This window comes from Centrocercus urophasianus, unplaced genomic scaffold (genome assembly GCF_019232065.1).
Source record: "Centrocercus urophasianus isolate 14NV4802_14NV808 unplaced genomic scaffold, USGS_Curo_1.0 seq_16, whole genome shotgun sequence".
NCBI classification, from domain to species: domain Eukaryota; kingdom Metazoa; phylum Chordata; class Aves; order Galliformes; family Phasianidae; genus Centrocercus; species Centrocercus urophasianus.
The window spans coordinates 4,284,227-4,306,943 of record NW_024884711.1 but is presented as its reverse complement, the minus strand read 5'-3'; the positions used below and the strand labels follow the sequence as shown (position 1 = coordinate 4,306,943).

Below are 22,717 nucleotides of genomic sequence, written 5' to 3'. Positions count from 1 at the left end.
TGGGGGGCCCCCGCGCGCCGCTCCCGCCTGCAGCCACCCGCGCGCCGCGCCGCCGCTCACGCCAACATGGCGGCCTCCTCCGCACACGCCCCCCGCCCCGAGGCGCCGCTGCCGGGGCGCGGCCCGCCCGCTATCGGGGCCGCCGATTGGCTGACCCGCGGCGGAAGGACCAATCGGAGGGGAGCGGGGAGAGAAGAGGGGGCGGTGCTGCCAATCAGTGGGCGATTCTTCGACACCGGAAGACGTCGCGGAGGAGCAGCCCCGCCCTCGGGCCGGCGCGCGGTTGCTCCGGCGCGCTTCTTCCTCCACCCTCCCTCCCGCCATGGGAGCGCTGCATGCCGGGAGTGGCCTCTCGGAAGCGGAAAGGGAAATGACCGGAAGTGATGTCAGGACCCTGAGACGCGGTGGGTTTCGACTCGAGGTTGCGCTGTGGGAGAGTGGAAGTCGGTGTCCGGGCGCGTGGCCTTGGCGCAGAAAGCCGGCATGAGGAACTGGAAGCCGGGGCCGCATAAAGGGGTGGGGCTCGCTGTGGTACTGAGGACTGTAAAACAAAAAGTTCACACAATACCTACAGCACACAAAACTAGAAACCACGCTATATACGTAACGTGCTATAAATAAGCATTGCGGGAAAAGAAATCCTTAACAGCTCTGCCTCCTGGGGTCAAAGTTGTTACAAAATCACACAGCACCCGCAGGCAGGAAGTTTGTCGTTATGGAATATGGACTTATTACATAAAAGAGCTTGATTTTATGCTGTTTTTCTAATTATCCAAGACGTAGCAAAGCAGTTAATAAATGGTTGTTATATTACAACAGTCTAGCAGTTAGAGAAGGCTGTGGGGACGCAAGGAAGAACTGGTTAATGTCGTTCCCTCTGACCCTAAAATATTTGGTCAACTGAGGGGATGGTAATTGAGTAGCCCACGACTCTAGAAAACTCAAATGTTAATCGTTCAGAGGATTATTAAATAATATTTTGAGAAGTCCTATTAGAATGATTCACCTACTGAGCAACCTATAGTAAAGCACTGAGACTGTAAAGTGTAATCAGATATGTGGGCTGATTTTGGTTGGTCCTGTGTGGAGCCAGGAGTTGGACTCAGTGATCCTTATAGGTCCTTCCAACTTGGGGTATGTTATGATTCTGTAACAGTCGTATATCAACCTGCTCTGAGTACAGTTGCACAGGTTTTTCAAAACTCAGTAGGGCCTTAATTGCACTAATAATAAAATAATATCCGTTGTTGATTCAGAAGGTACGTATGAGAAGCGCACGGAGCATTACTCTTGATTCCTAAAGGTGAATGGAAATTTAAGACTTGACTGCCTATTTCTGTACACAACAGTAGTGGTATTTTTGCTGCAGTAATTGATTTAAGTGTTCCTTGCCTGCCTGTGGACAGACAAAGCAGCAGCTGACAAAAGGAAGATTTATGAAAAGGGTGTGAGCCCAAGTTTCTTATTAACATGAGCACTAGCTCCCAAGTTACTGCTCTTTATGACAAGAACTGCAAATATTGCTGGCAAAATACCACTTTTAAACCTGAGAAGAAAACAAAACAACAAACAGTTATTCCTCTGCCCCCTTTCTTTTTCATTTCTAAAGATGGATGACAAAAATAGCATTATTAATTTTAGTGAGTTTTATGGGATTTTATAGATTTTAAATTGAGAATTCAAACTTTTTCTAGACAGACGTTTGTAGATGTAAAGTGGGCCCCATAAGAAAGAGAAATAGCATAAATAACATGGAAGAAAAATACTTTTCTAAATTATACAAAATTGGTAGCTTGCAGAAAGCTAAGGGTGGTGAACTGTCTACTTCTGACAGTCAGAGATAAATGATTTATGTATAGCAAAACTGGTTTATCTGCTTACTCCACTTGAGTATAGTTACACAGCAGTCACAAGAGCATAAATTGATGATTTTTTTTAACCAGGAATTGTTCTCTGCTGATGTAAATTCAAAATAACTGAGGGTATTGTGAGTGGGTACGGTAAGACCCATTTTCTTGCAGCTCAGCCTCTAACAATTGGATAAAATTTGCCTTTGATAAGCAAATGGACTGCTAGTATTCTGAAAATATTATCTTTGGGTATTTTAGGATACAAAGCACCTTCCTCTATTAAATAATAAATACTGTAATCCTTGTCTTTTTTTTTTTCCTATAGCATTATTTCTAACCCTGGGTCATTTGCAAGCAGTGTTCGGTGTCGGTTTATGACTGTGTACATGTTTGAGAGGATTCTGTTGCTTGTAAGTACAAACCTCTGATGCATTTGCTTTCTTTGGGGCAGGTTCCTTGGTCTGTTCCTTTCTCACATCATCTGCTGAGGATCAGCAGCGCCTACAAACACCACTTTCCAGCCTGATCTATCAAACTCCAACATGTGAAGCTGTATCAGCTCAGGTACTGAACATAAATCTCTAGCATTTGTAATTACTGTATGGAGTTCTCAGCTTTTGCCAAAAGAGTTTAAAATATCTTTAGGTAGGTAGCATTTTCAACCAGAGACCTCAAGAACAGTTTTGATGTTCATTTCACTGACATTAAAAACGATTGAAAAACAACAACAATGACTAAGCCATAATCTTTCTGTCAGTCTCTTCCTAAACATAGATATTGGCCATATACTCAGGGTGAGTTGAGTTCAAGCAATTTTCAAGTCTAATTTGAAGTTGAAGGCAGATGCTTACTGCAAGCATAAAAGTATTCTTTATAAGCAATAATCTTAAGTTGTCACATTTTTACTGCTATCTGTATTCCATGCAAAACTACAGTGGATTTAACCACAAAAAAAAAACACTGAAAATCCACATCCAATGCAGATATGGTGCTTTGTGTACGCCCTTTTTTTAACACAATGCCTGTTCTGCAATATAAGCAATATAAGCTCCATGCAGAGTTCCTCAAGTTAGACAAAAGAGCATTTTTTGAGGATGAGATTGCAGAATTGATGCCCAAATTATAAATATTTGCTCTTCAATAAGACTGAGAGCAGAGCTTATGGGACAGAAGATTATGTAAACTTTATAAAATGATGTGGTTTTTTTTCCTCCCCCCAACTTGTCAACATAAAAATCATTCTAAACTTTTCACCTGCCTGGTAAAATAGTGTAAAACAGGACTTAAACATTTTGAGATCTCAAATTGCTTCTTTAATACTCGGAGCAGGTAAAACCCACAACCCTAACCTGTCATAGATGATATTTTTTTTCCTGTGCCTCTACCATTCCATTTCTGCACATTCCTGTCACCTTCTTAGGAGGTCTCAGGGCTTCAAAAGCAGTCTCTTGTTTAACACCAGTGGGTTTCCTCAAGCAATTCTTTCTTCTAACTGTGTTCCCAAGACAGGCTCCACCAGAGGTTGTACCCTGAGCCCAGACTCACCAGTTGTAATTGTAAGCTTGAGATACAACACAGGTCAAGTGCACACAGAGGAGGCTGATTTAGATCTGCATAGGAGCTTTTTAAGTACAGCTGTAGTGGCATGTGGGAGAAGGCAGAGGAGGGAAGAAAAGATCCTGAGACATTCCTTTCTCCATCTGCTCCCCACTTAGTGCTAACATCCTTCCCCGAAGTCAGCTGCTGTTTCTATATATGCCTTACTGACATACAGATGTGGGACTGACGCGTGGTAAAGGATCTGACAGAACCAGACATCTTTGTGATTATGACCAGGCTGAAGCCTGCTATCTGAACTGGTCTGTATCCCTTTTGCTTAAGGTCATCAGCCTCAAGGGCCTACCTCATTAACTTCTATGTACAGATCTTAATTTATGGAAAAACCCCACATATGTGGTATTTCAATATCAAAACACAGGTGGGTGCTGCCACCAAAACCTAAATGCACGTGCTCAAACATGTGTGGAAAAGTAAATTCAGAGGAGCTTGGGTGGCAGATTTTGAAATAGTGTGGGAACGCCAGAAGCAAATATGATGGGAGAAACAAAGACAGATAAGGACACAGTGAAAAAGATCCCAGAGAGAATGTGGTCCTGAGCTCAAGTAAACACCACCCCTGGGCTTAACAGCACTGAAGAATGGATTGAAACCAGAGGTGGCAGTGGATGTCTTCACTGTTACTTGCTATATGGTTCCTCTTGCAGAGCTATGCATGTCGCTTGCAAGCAGGACTGCATGAGGAAATTCCAGCACCTATTCGTTTCTGACTTATTGCTTGAGTCAGTAGAAACAGCACTGTGTTTGCAATATATCTGTGTCAGCCAATCTGTATTTCACATCACCCTGACCTTTGTGTTGTAATGGAATGAAAACTCCACTATAAATTTCATTAGTTTAACACTTGGAGTTATCAGAACATAAAAATCACTTCATTTCTTTGCATTTTTCAAACCTGCAACTCGGCATGCTTCAGTAAGAACATGCTCCCTCACAATTCTACAAGAACAGGTGTGATACTGTGATACAATAGCAGGATTACCAACAAGGGGTGCCTGTAAAAAAATAGATTAAACACTGTCGTGTTTATACACACGGTATTAAATGAAAAAGTAATAAGCTGAAGTTTAACATAGAGAGCGAGCCGTGTTATAATTTGAAAGTCAAACTCAAGATTACCTGGAATCTATGAACTTTGCTCTTGTTAAAACACAATCGTTTCTAAGAAGCATTCGAATACAAATAAAGCTGTACACAATTGTTTGTACACAAATAATATTTTAGTACACAAATAACACTTATTTGTACTCAAACAATACTTCAGTCATGAAAAGGTAAGTTCATAGGGATACACTGATGCAATTAGATATATATTGCATCAGATTTCAGTGCAGAGTGTTTAACCACTGTGTCCTCCCTGATGCTGCAAGGGGCTTGTATTCCCAAGTGTGCATATCAACTGAACTTCAATAGGTAAAATGCATTTTTGAAACTACATGTGAAGCACGGAGATGCTTCTAAGTCTGTATGGCTTCACATAAACAAGAGTGTTACCTTTGGAGTGCTAATGGAATTTCAGAGAGAAAGAGCCAAAGTTAAGACATCTGTGGATATCATATAAAGCATTTAGATGTTCCAGTGCTGTTGCAAGCACATGTAGGGTGGCACAGTTGTGAAGATCATGAAGCTGTAGTAAAGTAAATCTCCACTACGGTGACTCTACTGCACAAATGTTTATCAGTGGGTCTACAATCACCAACTCTACATGAAGGCTTGAGCTTGTGAATTAGCAAATGCTGCACAAACTACATTATTGGGTGCTATCATGTTATAACTACTGTTATTTAAAGTTACCCACAGTCATTATTTTCTTACCGCAGGTAGCTGCTGTTAGTGGTGGGATACTGGTGATGGTGATAATGTTCAGGCTGACTGTGCCAGAACAGCATTTTGGGATGAGATGAAGCGTTGTGCTCAACCAAGAGATGGTCACTGCAGTGATGGGAGAGAGGAGAGAGAAGAACATACACATTCAGATTAAATTTGCAGTTATTTCCTCACACCTTTATATTTAGCATCTGCCACCATGTTTACAGGTGTCACTCTCCAGAAGTGACAGACAGCTGAAAGTCTTGGCTGGTCCCCACCTCCTCTTTTGCTCTCCAGTCTTGCCATGTTGTTAGCTGCTGCCCAGCTGCTAGGCTTGACTTCGAGCCAACATGGTGTCAGGTGCAGCCTAGTCATCACCACCATCTCCATTTATCTCCTCTCCCACACTATCAGTGTCACTGTGCAGAACTGCATGTTATAGAGCTGGGAGCTGAAACCTCATAGCACTGCTGACTCAGGCATACTGTTCTCTCTTCATGCAGTCCACTGAAAGGACTTGAAAAATATGTGTGTAGGCATGACTGAAGAGAAAGATTAAGGGAGAATATACACCGATGTCTTTAAGATGAGCAGAATACCTTCCTTCTATGCAGATATTCAAGACCCATCTGGGCACCTCCCTGTGCAACCTATTGTAGGCAACCTGCTTTAGCAGGGGGTTGGACTCAGTCTCTTGAGGTCCCAGCCAAGCCCTGTCATTCTGTGATTTTCAGTAGTGTTTACACTGCACCCCTTTTGCCTGTTCATTCTATCCCTGTATTCAAGAGGCAGATTTCTACACGGCATAATATTATAGTTATCTTATCTTTTGCCATTGAAAATAAACAAACAAACAAAAAAAAAAACAACCACTGTCAAATTGCTTAGAAAAGGTTTACAACTCCTCCTCTTCCTCCCTTCCTTGGCCACACACACTCTTCAGAGAAAAAAAAATCATACTCAGAAGCAAACTAACTGTTTGGCACACCCATGTGCTGGTTGCTTGCCCACGTATGCAGTGAGCAGTGCAATATCCACTTGAAAACAAAGCAGTGCTGATCAGTCCTCAAGACCTTGACAAGCAGAACTAAAAGAGTGCACACATCCAAAAATCTCAGTAGAAAGTAAGTTACCTGCAGAGGGCACCCATTCTGCTTGAAACAGAAAGGACTACTGACAAACAGAAATAGTTTGCTATTATTTTTTTAAACAGTCTCCATGCCTGCATTGAAATGTTACTGCAGTATTGTGACAAAACCTGGGCTATGAAAATCAGGATATCAAAGAGCAGGGCTCTGGAGAACAAAATGGAATTATTTCTTATTAGGCAGTAGTCAGAAAACTTCAAACATTGTTCTTTTGGTGCCGTGGAGCATCACAGCAAATGTGCCCCATCAGTCTCTGCATTTCAGTTTTCAGGAATCATGCTTATGCAGGCTAAAAATAGTGAAGTCACTGGTTACAGCCAAAGCAGCTGCTGCAATTTTTTAGGGGGTTTTTATTAGTAGAGGACAAAATGATGAAGGCTATTGTGATCATATCTGTTGTGTTCAGCTGAGTTTGCAAGTCTCTGCTTCTGACAGGTGAAAGTTCAAGGCCCGTTTTATGGGTACTCCTCACAGTGTGCATGTTTCAGACTTGTGTGCTGACAGCAGCTACTGCTGTAAGCCATGCTGTGACCACTGCTCCTGATGGTGTAGGAGCAAAGCAAAATAAAATCCTGTGGACTCCCAGTGCAAAAACACATTGTTAATTTGGTAAGATGACAGCCAGATCAATTTGTTTAAGTGGGAATGTTCCAGTATTTTAAAAGCTTTTCAGTTGTACAACGGGGCACATCACAGTTCAGGTGACCGGGTGAAGTTTCTCCTGCTTTGGAGTAGCCATTACCACTCTGCAGAGTGGGAAGCATAAAAGACTTTGCTTCCTCGTTCCTTTGTTGCCCACAAACATTTTCTCAGAGGAGATTGCTTGGGTGGAGGCAGGCATTTGCCACTGCACATAAGCTTAACTTCCTGAAATTGTATCTATTTCCTCATGTCTTCTAGACATCTTTTTGAGTCTGTCTACATGAAATTAGTTGCAGGTGTCTGTACCTTGAAAAATAAAATATGTAAATGCTGCTAAAGCAAAAGTATGATGTCACATGTACTACACAGGGCCTCAAGTTCAGAATACTTGGCTTCCAAATCACAGAATGGCCTGGGTTGAAAAGCACCCCAGTGCTCATCCAGTTCCAACCCCCTGCTGTGCGCAGGGTCACCATCCACCAGACCAGGCTGCCCAGAGCCACATCCAGCCTGGCCTTGAATGCCTGCAGGGATGGGGCATCCACAGCCTCCTTGGGCAACCTGTTCCAGTGCCTCACCACCCTCTGGGTGAAAAACTTCCTTCTAATATCCAACCTAAACCTCCCCTGTTTCAGTTTAAGACCATTCCCCTTGTCCTATCACTATCCACCCTCGTAAACAGCCCTTCCCCCTCCTGTTAATACACTCCCTTCAAGTACTGGAAGGCCACAATGAGGTTTCCCCCAGAGCCTTCTCTTCTCCAAGCTAAACAAGCCCAGTTCCATCAATCTTTCCTCATAGGAGAGGTGCTCCAGCCCTCTGATGAACTCAGTGGCCCTGCTCTGGACCCACTCCAAGAGCTCCATGCCCTTCCTGTGCTGGGGGCCCCCAGCCTGGATGCAGTACATGAGGGTTTGTATCATTGGACTGCCTCCCTCTTTTGCAGAAGACAGTTTGTCACTCTTTCCCTCCACTAGGGGTTAGCAAGAAGCCTGATTCTTCACTCATAAAAGCTTTGAGTTCCTTGTAAGTGAAGTACTAGATCTAACACATAGAATGTGTTATTACTGAAACACTGACAATAAAAAGGAGAAAAGTCCACAGTCAGTATTTCTTCCCTTTCTTCCCTTCCTGGTCTTGTATTTCAACTGATTTTCCTTGCAAGCATTTTTAACATCAGGATAAGCTTCACACACTGTACTTGATTCTGGTACTTTGCTTTGTGAAGTACTGTACATTCCCCATATCCACACCTGCTGCCCTTGACTAACCTCTAGACAGAAAGGTATGTAGTTACCTAGCTGTGCAAGTTTGGGGACAAATAAGGTGAGTTTTTATCCTCGTATTGTTATTGTTAAGGAGCTATTTTTGTTTCTTGGCTTATAATCTTCCTATTAAGTACTAAACAGGTCTCGGGAAAGGAGCATTGTATACACAAACAACAAGGCACTATTTATTTAAAACATCTCTTGCTTTAAGGCTTGTGTACAGCATGCAAAGTCCAACCTGAAATTTAAGGTGGGGAGGCTCATGTTTTGCTAACAGGTGGATCTGCACTGAATCTAAGTACTTCAGCATGCTGTGGCTGAAAACTTTAATTACTTTAATTATTATTTTTTTTCCGTGAGTAGTATCCAATGTGAGGCCTATTAAGCCACGACATACTTTACCTACTTAAGCTTTTATGAAGATCAAGCAGTCTCTCCCTCAGTCTTTGTGATTGCCCTTCTGAGAACTTCAGCAAATACTGTTAAATATTAAATCTGGTTATGCACACAGAATGTGTTTGCTATTTGTTTCTGGAAAGTAAAAGGATTCTTCAGATATCACCAAATGGGAAAAAGATCAGTCAAGTACATGTAAGACATGGTAAATTCACTCAGGCTATGCATATGTTGTCAGGGGTCTTTAAGGTTTTTGCTGTCAAGTGACGATGCTTAGTTGTGCTTGAAATGCTAGTTCAGTTTAAAAGCAAAAGACAGATTTGCATTAATGCAGAAACAACCCCTATACATTTAAGCCTCAGAAGGCTATAAAGGTGTTACTTTGATGTGCCTTATTTGGTTTTTGGACTCTTCAGTTACATCAACAGTTGCTGCCAAATGCAGGGTAACTTTGGGGTGGAAACCTGTCAAAAGCTACCATCAACAATTCACCTGCATCACTGATTAGCAATCAGGTATTCACATGTGAATGATGATCCCTGCTTGGACTGGCTGTGAATCCATCACACATAATACATGAAAGGTGCCAAGTCACATTTTTTTTGTGTGCACTTTTTGAAGTACAACTTGTCTCTCTCTCTCATATATATTGTTAGAGGGACTGCATTCTTTGCCACTTCTATAATGAACTTCAACACTGACAAGAATTGCTAGCAAGGAAAGTTTCTGCATATGCTCCATCCCCATCCCGAGTTGGGTTCTAATCACACATCTGATCAGGTCAGACCTGGCACATCCTTCTGGTATTGCTGTGTCTGGTCACCTGAAGCTGGCAGAAGCACACAAAGGACTGCAAACAGCCTGAAAACAGCAGCGCACTGTGCCACTGCCATGGAGGGAAGGATAAGCAGTAATGCCTGCATATTTTCCAGGTTCACTTGCCATCTTTATTTGGATCTTTGGGTAGTTTTAGACATCCTAATCCGGGCTCGCATATGGTGAAACAACTACAGTAAAGACTGCTGCATTTACCATGCTTTTCTGATCAGTGCAGGATGTGCTCCTTCCCTCATGGGTTCTATCCCCTCAACAAAAATTCTAACAGCTTCAATTACAGGATGATACTCCTGTAACTTCTTTCTTCAGAGCTGTATTCCTAATACAACCCACTTCTGAATCTAAGAGGGTGTGATTATGGTCCTGAGGCACTAATGAAGAAAAAACAGGCTTACTGACTTCATATCTTGTGATATGAAGGCATAATTGGTAATACATTTGGTTTCTTTTCTTGATCTTAGGACTTTAAGACCTGCAAAGGAAACTGCTGTACAGAGGTCATTTGTAGGCATAAAGACATTTGGACAGTGACATTGCCCAGAGAAATTTCTGCTTAAACCCATCACATCCTGCCTGAATCAAAACTCATGAGGTTTTTATAGCTATGAAATGGAATGGAGTATATCTTTTGTTTTGTAAGAGTTTCAGAAGTCTATCCAGGTGAACGACTTCAAGTGTCTTGTTATTCTGCTGTCCTGCACTTGTTCTGCACCTATCAGGTAGTCTAAAAATCAGTATTTGGACTTGCAGATTGATGTGGCACTGCCAGCTTCTGGCACAATCTGATACAATGCATTTGAAGAGTGCAGTTCCTTCTCCTTCCTAATGGACAGCATCCCTCTTACCTGAGGCTCTAAGCATCTCTAGTACCTTCCTAGGTCAAACGTTTTCAAGCACTGTGCTGTCAGCAATTTAAAGCATGCTATCTGCAACTGAAACAGACATGTCCAGTTTCCTCACCAACACACATTTCAGGTTTTTTAACCAAGCTAAAAATCAGTGTCTCAGTGTCTCCTTTGTCTTGCCTGGTACTGTAACATCAACTATGTATGCTCAGGTAAGCAGACTGTGTTAGAAAATGGTAGTGTTTTGTTTTCATATAAGCAAACCCCCAAGGCATGGAACACTCACTTTTGCCAACATCTGTGGCAGAAGTCACTGATTGCAGGGTGCTCCTGGAGGACCACTCTCAGGCTGCTCCGTAGTCTGATTTGTGTGGCAGTAAGATGGGAGCTCATATGGGGTGTTCTCATATGGGGCTCTGCCATAATCAAAGCTGAACGGGTGGTGAGAGGACATCTAACCAGACTGAGTTCTGAGAATGTCCACTGCCTAATGCAAATACATCTTTTTGTTGGTATAAACCTTCCTTGACTATGAAGGGACAACCTTTGAATCTGGCTTGACATGACTGAGCTACTGATTTCAGTATGAGTTTGTGGAGGTACAAAGATTTCCACTGTTAGTCAACAGCCAAGATGTAGGAAAGGAGGAACACCAAGATGAAGGACTTAAGGAACTTTGATGCCTAATACAAACTTCAGTTACCTTTCTACCTTCTGCCAGTGGTAACAAGTCTAGATATCGTATGCAGATATGCTGGCTTTTCCACTGAAGAGGTATTTTCCATGTTTCTATATCAGCCTTACTTCTGATCTTCTTGAAAATATGCTTCATTAGGATCATTTGTATCTGCCTAAGACACACTGAAGAAGAATTTTTTTAATAGAAATCACACCATTCTCAAAGCTGCTTGCCAAATATCATTTCCAAGTTCCCAAGTGTTACCGTTCAACAGTAATTTATGAACGTAGCTGTGACTGTCTGAGCAGAAATGACTTATTAGGGAACTTCTAAGTAAACATGTTTATTACCCTGAAATCCTGACAGCAAATGAAAGAACTTCTTTAGATGGAGTGACCCAAGCTGCCCAGCTCAGGAACCCCGAAGTCTCAAAATGTACTTAAATATACATGCAAAAACAAGATATATAGAAAAAAAGCAAATTAGGTTTGATTTTTTTTTTCCACTTGGCAACTATCCTGATTTCCCAAACTTCCCAAATTACCAGGAGTCATCCATGTTCTAACAAAACCAAAATCCACTTAGCAGAACATTCGTGATGTATGAGGCAAATCCTTACAACGTGTGCTTCTGAAGACATGGAAGACTTAACTACAAAATTCAGAAGGGAAAACAGAAGTTTTCCTTTAGAGGACATAGCATGAATAACTTTTATCTTACATTAAGCTAGAACTGCAAAGGTAATCCGTTAACTATTTCACCTGGGAGGAAGCATGAATTTAATTTGCCCAGACAATCCCTCTGCTCCCAAACTGCCCATCTATCCTTATCTTATTTGTACTGCATTTTGTGTTTGTCAGTGAACTGCCACAACCAACCAAACCATTCTCACTAGCCTGTCACAGGGATTAACTGTAGCATAACTCACATGAATTCCTCTTTATTTTCTCTTTTACGAGTATTTTCAAAAGTTATATTCACTGAATCTGAATTCTTCTGCTGGGAATTAAACTGTGAGCAGCTCAGGCCTTTGTTTCTACAGGCATTCTCCACGGATGTGTTTGTGAATTTACTCCAACACTTAAACATTCTTAGAAGCTGTTCATAATATGCAGGTCTGTTTCGGGATACAAGTGTTTGTTCTTTTCACTCTGGGACTCCAACCACAAATAATCAAGACAACTCAATCTGTTCCAGTCTTTATCTTTAAAAACAAGCAACCAAACTCAGGAAAATTTACATGATCAACTCTCCTTTCAATTTACATTTACTATCCCAATGTTAGCTGAACATATGTTACCCAAAATCATTTAAAGCAAAAGACATCCAAGTCTAAGACATCCAAGACATGCATTTTCTATCCTGATTCTGCATGTAGTTTTCTTTCCTCCTTTTTAAGCCCCAAATCAACCTTCAAGAATCACGTTTCAGTGTTCAAACCACTGCAATGTCCTATCTTTACAGGATATTCAGAAAGCCTTTCTGATAAAGAACGACAGCAATTGTCCTGATTTTTCACAGGACTTTATGGTTGTGGGTTTTTTGTTTCTAAGATAAACCACCTGCAGTACAAACATAAGGCATGACTAATCACAGCTCAATTTTAATTGAGCTACTGTCTGTTCGTAACATAGGAAATGAAGGCAAAAAGCAATGCAGCAAATCTGGTAACTGGCTGCAGCGGAGAACATTTGGTTGCAATTTCTTACATTCTGATGGCTTCATTTAATACAAAGTCTAAGCACATAGACAGGCCCATCTTTGTTGGGAACAGAACTAGTCAGATCATAATTAAAATATTCATTTAAACATATGGCATTTAGACTTTCAGTACATGGGATGTCACGCTTAGAACAATTACAGGTGTCTTTGAAGCACAACTGAGGGACAAACTTGGTGTAAATATCTCCTCTCCTCTCCCTGGAGTAAAACTTTTCAGTCATAGGGGATAAAAACATTTCTTTCTTACCAACTTTTGCTTACAGATAAAAAATTACGTCCATCCAGAATATATACGGCATGTTTCAATAAGCTTATTTTTTCAGTATGAAATAACATCTTCACAAAGATGACTGAGCAAAGTCATCTTGAAATGATCATTTGAAAATAACTATTACCTGTAGAAAAAGCAGGAATAATATATGGGATATTAAACTTAGAATTTGTGCCATTTTTTTAAAATGATATTTCACATAATCAAAATGTGAAGCTACAAGATATTAAACTGAAAAATATCTCTGAAACATTCAAAAAATAAAATGCTAGCAGTGCATAATGTACAAATAAATGAAGCAGCAAACAAGAAGCCTGCTGAGATGAAGGAAATTTGGTATTCATAAAGATCCTATTCAATTTCCCAAACTACTTTTGTCTACCCTACCTATATTCACACCATGTTCTCAAATGCTGTTGGATTTACTAGCAGAGTATCTAAAGAAACATCATTTGGACACAAAAACATGAAGGTTATTTTTTTTAACCAATGTTGCTTCGATGACTTCATATCTTTCTTATAACGTGATCAAATAACACAGAAAAACAGAATGTATACATGGCTAATTTTTTTCAAGTCATGTTATGTACATTTTATTGCCAGTATATGCACAATGGTAAGCAGAGAACTATAAATACACAATGTAATTAAATGGTAGAAAACAACAAGAATGTTACACGTAACAAAGGAAAGAAAGAGGAGATACTATTTTCCTGACGTAGCTGTTAAGAAGGGCTAGTGACAGGTTATGACAGCCTTGATTTGAAGTCTTTACATATATTTCTACAACTTTTCCTCCAAATAAATCTCTGTAACGGCATTGCTTCTTTAACAACAACATCTCAGCTTTTCTCTGATTCACTTCAAACTAAAGTGAAAACAACCTTTCATGTAACTACAAGCATCTGACAGTTTTCCATTCAGTTTTGGTTTTCAGGGTACTTAGCAAGCAAAGTGTATAAGCGGCTCTTGCAATATTTGGCTGTGTGTTGAAGAACAGTTTTCAGTATGCAGTAAGTGATAATTTGGGAAAAACAAAGACTTTGCAGATAGTTCTTCCACCGGGTGCTACATGCAGCAGCTCAGCCAAAAATTAGTCACCCTGAAGAGGTAGAGAGAATTTTAGCCTAGCGTTGATCATCATCCTTGGCACTACAATTTTCTCTCTTATCAGGATATATTCCTACAACTAGACAACACCACAATCAAAGGGAAAGAAAAGCTAGGGAAAAAGAGTTTCCATCATTTCTGGGAAGGGTGCTGCTTATCCCAGTTCTCAGTTAACTAACTTGTTGCTTATACCAAAGACATAAAAAGAAAAGGACAAAAAAAAAAAAAGAAAAAAAAAAAAAAAAAGAAAAAAAAAAAAAAAATGAGAAAATTTTGGGACACATTTAGTTGACCTGTTTTCTCTTTCCATTATCAAGTTCATAAATACAAAGAACCATTATTCACAATAAACGAACTCTTTTTCAAAAATGGAAAAACAAACCCTGGAAACATTTCCACACCTTAATCCAGATGGGTCTTGAGGATGCTATTCAAGAAAACCATGCAAACATTCGGTGCAGCTTTCCCAACTCATCCAAAATATATAATTTTTTAAATTAGAAGGTGGCAAGATCGATAGCATTTGTGACTATTCCCTCCCCCCCCAATAAAATTCAATGCAGAAAATCTTGGTGCTTTTAGGAAGATAACGAATAAATAGTTTTCTGCACTGTTGTCATAAAATCCCATGTGAGTTACAATACAAGACTACTGGTTCCAGCAATTAGGTTGAGAGGAAACATTCTAGTGATAAATACATACTGAGCATGCTTGGGCAGAGCACTCCATTCTGAAGCATCCTGCTTGAAGAAGGAAAGGTGGCAAGGATGGTTCACGTCCATCAAGTGACCATTAAGTCTGCTGCTAAAAGCAGACTGCCACTCTGTCACCAGGTCGGCAGGGCTGTCTCCCACACCAAGAGGCACTGGTGGCACCAGTCCTCTGCTGTGCACACAAAATTCTTATTTATGCAACAAACATACAACCAATGAACAATATCACTTGTACAGAACTGGATCGATCCAGCTTTTTATAGGCATACTTCTCAATCTCCAGAATATCCCAAACAAGCTGTAAATAAGATGATGAACCACCAACAGTGACTGAGTCTCACTGCAGTCCAGACTAGTTTGGCCTAGTTTCACATCACTTCTTGTTTCTAGCGAAGGACACAATACTCAAACAAAATAGCAATAAAAACAGTGTTATCTGCAGCTGAAAAAAAGCAACAGAATTTTATATTTTAACTTCTGAAGCTTAAAGCATACCTGTATAATTAGCATTAAAAAAACCCTTTTTTTAATACAATAACACTGGCAAAAGTTAATGGGAAGACACAGAGGATCGCAACAGGATATCTGATGAATTAGATTATTTTTAAATTTTATTCTGCTTTGACCAACTGATGTTAATACTGCTTTTCCTTAGATTTGGAATAATTCTATTGCAACAGTCACATGCAGGCTGAAGACAGCCGTTGGTTAAGGAAAAAAAAAAAAAAAAAAAAAAAGAAAAGGAAAAAAGAAAAAGAAACCAGGGTTCCAAAAGTTGTGTGTAAGAATTTTCCTTTCACTTGATGAGGGCTTTGCCCTTGCTTCAGGAGAGCTGGTTAATTCTTGTCAGCTTCATTAGCTTTGTCCAGACATATCTGCTGTCGTATCCCCTGGTCCAGAGCCTGTTTGTGCACGCTTGATGTAAAGGTTCAATAACTTCATCTGCAAAGCCAGGAATTAATTTTGTTCAGTATTTACACACTGTACACTCTACAGAAATGATACATTGAATTCTTCTCTTAATTCTTCTCTGAAAAGAATTCTTCTCTTAAAAGCAAAACTGTATTTTACACCATTAAGTGAAAGGTAACACACTTGCTAATATCTAACACAGCAAATCTAAGGATGCGAAGAAGAAAGCAACCTATGGCAGCTACACTAAGACAGATACTTTTCCCCACATTACTGTGCTGCTCTGATTAAGGCAGGTTACTGGTGGTTTTTTTTGTTTTTTTTTGTTTTGTTTTTTTTTTTGTCTGTTTCTTTCTCTTAAGTGAATGTTGTGGTTTTAAGCCTCTACTTACAGGCAGATTGATTCCAGCACCTACCAAAGCTTCCAGTGCTGTCTACAGTCATATTCAATGCAATCACTGCCAGACTGTCTTTAAGATGCGTTTTATTGAAATGTATACAATATTAATTGTCTTGCTTTAGCCCCATGGACAAATTCATAACATACATCTATTTGAACGTAAAAAAACAGTACATAAGAGGTTTCCTAACCAAAAAAGGAACACAAGGTTCTTCCTCACCAAATCAGAGGTTCTGAAAGGACAGATTAAAGCAAAAAACAAACAAACAAACAAACAAAAAAACACACAACAAAGGAGACATACATAACATAACATAAACATAAACTATGTTACATAATAACTGCTTTTCAGTCAGCACTGCATGGAATACGAGGCAAGATATGGAGGTAGAAAAAGCCATGCTGAATGTAGCTACTAAAAAGTCTGACAGTGTACTCAGGTAAAAATTGTTCTGATTTTTTTTCAGCCACTGACCACATACAATTAAATAAATCTACTGTAAAGCAACAAGAAACACAACTTCTTATTTTTCAGGTTGCTGAAGTTTCGTGCATGTGCCTGCAGACCTATGGATTTTCAGTTTTGAACCTTTGATATCAAAGTTACATCGACCCTCTGAGTGTTTCAGTATCCCTGGCTATCTCCATTCACATACACACTTTTATGTATAAACTTCCTGGTAACTGCAACCACAACACAAACGTATACAAGTATTTATGAACCAAAACTTCTTAAATGTCATTTTTTACTTACTTTACTGCCAGTGAGTTGACTGAGATGTGGTTTTAGTTCATCACCAATTACTGCATGAATGGCTACAAGGCAGAAAACACATGCCTTACGAACACTGCTCTCCGAATTATCATAACCCTAGAAAGCAATAAAATTAACATTAATTGCTTATCAGTTAATGATTAAAAGCCTCAGAGAACTATTCAGTACTACTTATAATAAATACATTAAAATCTACTTTAAGTGAATGCTAAGCATTCCAAGAAAAAAAACCCCACAAAAACAAGCGAATACAGAACATGCACATTTGAAAGGCAGGCTGTTATTAATTACCATTTATAATTATTTTTCAGACTGAAATTAAAACCCATACAATTCCTGTTCGTAATCTATACTGGAAACAGAGCTGCTGTCATGCTCCACATGGAAATACAGTAGGGGAGATCACAGGATAAAGTCTTCTAGATTACAGATATTTATTAAACAGAAAACCATTGCATTCAGAGCTTTCTTACTCCTAAAGAAGCTGTTTCTTAACAGGTAAAACTCTGTCATTAACTCCCATCTTGTTACTGAATGATTTTTGTTTCTCATGCCTGGTTGTCTCACATCCCTTTCTCAGAAGGCTCTGCCTCTTACCTTCTTGCAGATGTGTGATTTGACCTTATGCATTAAAGTCAGAAATCTGCAGAATGAAGCCATCAAATTCTGGGAAGTCTTTATTCAGCACATGCAAGCTGATGTGTTTTGACTCTTTATATAGTGGCAGATTATTCATTTTTAAAGACAGAGAAAGAAACTTTTTATAACCTCCTAGTTTTATTGAACTTTCCCAATCAACTGCTTCCTTCCTCTTGCTTCCCCCAAGCCCCAAGTGATAAAACCCTGCAACGGTACAAACATTCAACGTGGATGACTTCAGACCAAATGGTCACAACTTGGAAAAGATACTACATATAACTGAAAGAGTCTATTAAACTTAACTACAGCCAATACTTCATATCCTAGCCAGATCCTGAGTCCTAACCACAGTTACAGTTTAGCCAGGTGACAATGAAAGACACTGTGCTCACTATCTGAATTAGTCTGGGTCAAAGTAGCCATCAGCTGTAAGACCAATAAAAATCCCTCATGAGAGCCAAGCAAGAGTATTTTGAAAAAATCTTTGTAATTCTTCCATACAAAGAAGGTGGGTTTTTTTTGCTTTGTTTTTACCTGTATTAAACCTGGCACAATCTCTGGTAAAAGCTGAGTAAGAGTTTCTTTAGATACTCTCTCTATGACTTTTGTCTGCATTTTGATTGCAGCCAGATTAATTGGGTAATCTGCAGTCTGGATAATTGGACAAAGGACTTTGATGCACTGATCTGGGCTAATGGAAGTGGCCAGCATGGAAGCAGCTTCTTCAGCAGATCTCACCACCTATCGAAAGAATGAAAAACACATGGAAAAATTATTTAGAAGACAATTAGTGCCAGTACAAGTCTTGAGCATAAGAATTTCTTAACAGCTCCACAGCATTGTAAAAATAGGCAAAGGATTTTTAAATGTGTGCAATTTTGCAACTGTTGGACTACTTACTGTACTAAAAACAAGGCTCTTCCCAACACCGTATGACTGAACTATACGTTCTGCAAGATGTGCACTGGTGTCTTCCAAACCTGCCTGAAAATACCTTCCAAACTTGACAATAGCTGTCAAATCAGATCTGAAATCTCTCTAGTCTGCAATGCTATGCAGAATATAAATACAATATTATACAACTACATATTGAAATCTCTCCACTATTGAAAGCCGTAATTTCCTGTGTTGTCATTCATTACTGTCTTTGACCACTAATAAGCTCCCATGTTCATCTCAAAGACTGTTTAATGACAATCATAGATTGCTACTTCTGGAGGCTTCTCCCATCTTTAATTTAAAAAAAAAAATTCAGTTAAGAGTTCTTAAGACTCTTAGGGAAGATACAGGAAAACAGTTAGTCAAAAGGTGCAGAAGCTCAGGATACAACACAGACATAAGAGGGAAAATTCATCTCTTCATATTTCTGCATCTGTGGTGTCTGGCAGCTAAAAGACAAGCTGCTAGATTATGTACAAAAAACTCAGAAGTCTTTCTCTTCAACCTTGTCTTGTTTACTCTTTCTCACATGCATTAAAAAAAAAAAAAAGGAGAAATGGAACAGTAATATGGAGGGACAAATGGAAAGAAAAAAAAAATAAACATGGTGCATGAAATTAAGAGGGCGAAGGGGAAACAAAGATGAGTATCAGATGAGTGACAAACATCACTGGTATGGAAAAAACTGCAGTCAAAGTTCTGAATTTGGAACTCCACCCCAAGTCCCATATACAGAAAAAAGTCCTATCATAGGGAGTGTGGGAGCAAGGAAAGCAGGGAGAGATTTATGCATCTCATTAGACATCTTATTTTCATAACATCAGTGACACTGATGTGAAGTGTTTAATGTTTGGGTGGTTTCTGTATTTGTGTTTCTTATATCAAAATACATCATCCTTTGATGTGTATGCACATTATCTTAAGCTTTCTGAGCAAGATTACACTTATCCTACTTCTGAATCTCCTCACAGTTCCCAGCCACAACCAACTCTTCCCTGCAGTATCTTCTCTCCTGGAAACGAAGCCATGCTCTCGAATGGTGAAGAAGAAAAGCTTAACCAGAGCTGGTTAAAAATGGGAAGGGATTGTAATTTCCTTGCCATGTTCAATCCTATCTCTCAACTACCAACCTTACAGAAATCCAAAGGGTTGCATTAGATAACTGGGCTAAAAAAGACATATAACAAAAAACTCCCTTCAGTTATTCTTCATAGAACTGTGCTGGCACATCCTTGGCTTTGGTTTTACGTCCTCTTGGGCAGCACCCAAGGCAACTGTTACTAGGGCTGATATTAAGCATTTCAGAGCTTACAAAACTGTAGTTCTTTGTTTTTCTTTTTTTTTTGCATGCCTGTGTTAACATCTTCATTATTACACAAACGATTCATCGGTAAGATCTGATCTCTCAAACACTTTCTGGACATTACACAGCTGCTGCATTCTGTGATATTTTGTCACAGTCTCAAACAAAGAAAACTGCTTACTAACCTCCTTATGAGGATCCTTATGCGCTTCTAATGTCTTCATTATTGTGAGCTCTGCGTAATTCTTAAACCTTGCTGGCTGATTCCTTAGGATTTCTCTTAGAACTTTCAATGCCAAAGCTCTAATTGCATGCTAGAGATTAAATATTAAAACAAATGAGTTATGTAACATTGAATAGGCAAATGTTTAAGTGTTTATTCAACAGTTTATAAAGTTTTGACATAGTAAAACATCAGTGCCTTTCTATGCATATATACAATATGAAACTAATATGGAAATAAATACAGCTAAAAAAAGTCTTCAATTGTTTGCTCTTTTTGAAATAATTCAGGTGGTGCATCATAACCATGCTGCTAATTGGAACTATCTATGCTGAGCTGCATATAGTTTTACTCTTTGGAGTATTTTAGCATCACACAGTCACACAAATACATTATCCTTGAAAACAGATATTTTATTATTATCAAATCAAAAGCAATTATTAGTGCCAAGTAAACCTGAAGGATACTTGAGAAGATGGCCTTTCACCATTAAGAGATTCAAGAGTTCACATGATGTTCCTGCATTTCCATAACTTCTTGTTTTTCAAGACTAGCTGGAATTTGTGCTTTTCCTACAACCCACACAACTTTAAAAGCCACTGAAAGCAAACCATGTGCATTTTTAACTAGATTAATCTAACTTTACCTCTTTGTCTCCAAGTGTTTCAAGCAGCAAAAGCAGTATTGTTTTGAAGTGCTCATCCCAAACACCAAAAGACTCTTCTTGAGTTAACTTCATGAGCTCATACAGGGCAGCCTTTCTTTCCTCAACTCTCTCGTTATGGTTTGATAACTCTTTTAGTAACTCTGCAACTAGATCAGAATGATCCATGGGAGGCTCTATCAAAAAAGGAATGTATACAAACAGAATTTTGAAACTTGGTAAATATTAGTAAATATTAGTACCTGATGCAGAACTGAAAAGTATCTTCTAGGGGAGCTAACTGCTTTCTTTTTGTTTTGTTTTGTTTTCCTCCAAGTCTGTTTGCCAGAATTACAGTTTAATTACTTCATTTTCAAAGCAGCCAATATTCCTGACCAAGCTTACAATCACAATAAAACAACGATGATACAGCAAAAAACAAAAGCATCCACAAAATTGAAGAGAATCCAGCAACCTGTAGGCTGGCTTAGTGCTAGAGTTTCTTGCTCCTGTAATACACAAAGTGGCAAGTTCCCTGGATCCTTTTAAATCTGATCTATACAACAGAGGGCTGCTTTTCCCAATGACCTTTCCATCGAAGAAGAAAAATTCACACGTGCACCTTCAGTATTACTGTACTGGTCAGCTTTTTTGTAAGCCACGACTCCACAGCAATGGCTAGGCTTTCAACACAAACAGGAAAACAAAATGCACAAGAGTGGTCCTTGATGTAAAACAGTGGAAATACAAACAAACCAAGGCTTTTAGCCTCATAGAGATTCCAGGGAATGCCTACTATCCCAGTGGCAGTCATTACAAGATAGCACTGGATTTCAGTGTTGATTACGGAGAATTCCATGATGATGGAGAAAAGTATCAGTAGCAATTCTTATTTGGAAACACAGGACTACAGATGTGGAAATCTGCAAAGTCAAAAATAAAAGCCTTGATTCTGGTCTAATTTAAGTGGAACGTCAAGATACTGCCTTTACTCCATCATCAGGACCCTTTTAGCCTTCAAGAAATAAAAGCAGATAGCTTCTACCTTTGCACTGAGACTCTGGAATAAATTAACTTTTTTTTTTTTTTTTTTTTTTTTTTTTAATTCCCCTGGACAGAGGCTGAAAGTTTTCTTTCAGGGGGTAAAGAACAGCATTAAAAACCAAGTTTTCCCAAAACTGCACCTTTCCCAAAATTATTGCACTTTATTAACACATGAAATACATTTTTCAGAACAAATTTATTAGGTCATATACTGAGAGACTACAATTCTGAAAAACATAAGGACAAGATGTGGGGTGTATTCTTTCACAGTTTGTATTTTCCATTCCTGTATATGATTTAGCTGTGGTGTTTAATTCACAAACATTCTCCAGATAAGAAAGGAGAAGTATAAAAATGTACTTGCAACTTTTTTTTCCCCCTGAAAACAACAACAGAAATGAGTAGGAGCAAATGCAAGTGCTTCATCTGAATGAACTGAAGTATGTAGCAGATACATGTAAAATATTATATATATACAAATATTTGATAAAGAACAGCTCTTCTCAAACCATCAAATAATGTCATTTTGACAAGATACGCAGTGCTGGCAGAAGGAAAGCATGGCATGTTCTGAACACAATAAAGATTTGCCTACTGTCTGAAACATGCCCAAGCAAGTCAACAGGGCAGGAACAAAGCCTGGATGAAATACTTATAAAATGACTGGATTCTAAATTGCTTTCTATTACTCTTGGAGGATACCAGTGATGTCCCTGCTCAGGCCTGTGCATGGCCTGGTTCTGTTTGATGCTTTTTTATTAACGCTTTTCATGGAATATGGAGACTACTTTTAAAATCTACAAACTATTTCATTTTAAAAACGATGAAAGAGAGAAGAAATGGTAATTAACTTGATAAATAAGGAATGATCTGAAAGAAAAAAAGATGAAAACTAATGACAGTAAGTTAAAGGCAAGACAAAGAAGTGAATT

At 39.2% G+C, this 22,717-nt stretch overlaps 1 protein-coding gene and 1 long non-coding RNA gene across 10 annotated transcripts in view; one reads left to right on the top strand and one right to left on the bottom strand.

The window, feature by feature from the left end:
* The first annotated feature begins 302 nt into the window (after positions 1-302).
* Positions 303-20,949, top strand: LOC122159422. 2 transcript variants are annotated; one of them, XR_006168523.1, is made up of 3 exons: positions 303-404; positions 2,302-2,414; positions 16,755-20,949. It is a non-coding gene; the product is annotated as an uncharacterized LOC122159422 (long non-coding RNA). The 2 variants fall into 2 exon arrangements; XR_006168522.1 differs by having other exon boundaries at positions 303-516.
* CLASP2 (cytoplasmic linker associated protein 2) overlaps positions 12,275-22,717 on the bottom strand; it is a 130,256-nt gene continuing 119,813 nt past the window's right edge. For 7 of the 8 annotated variants that reach the window (XM_042816972.1, XM_042816977.1, XM_042816979.1 and 4 more), the window contains 5 exons: positions 20,745-20,938; positions 20,061-20,189; positions 18,168-18,374; positions 16,974-17,090; positions 12,275-15,849 (listed from right to left, as the gene is read on the bottom strand). In XM_042816972.1, the coding sequence (XP_042672906.1) occupies positions 15,763-15,849; positions 16,974-17,090; positions 18,168-18,374; positions 20,061-20,189; positions 20,745-20,938 (734 nt within the window). In that variant the 3' untranslated portion in view covers positions 12,275-15,762. The remainder of the gene's footprint in view (positions 15,850-16,973; positions 17,091-18,167; positions 18,375-20,060; positions 20,190-20,744; positions 20,939-22,717) is intronic. The other variant, XM_042816974.1, reaches the window with a different exon arrangement.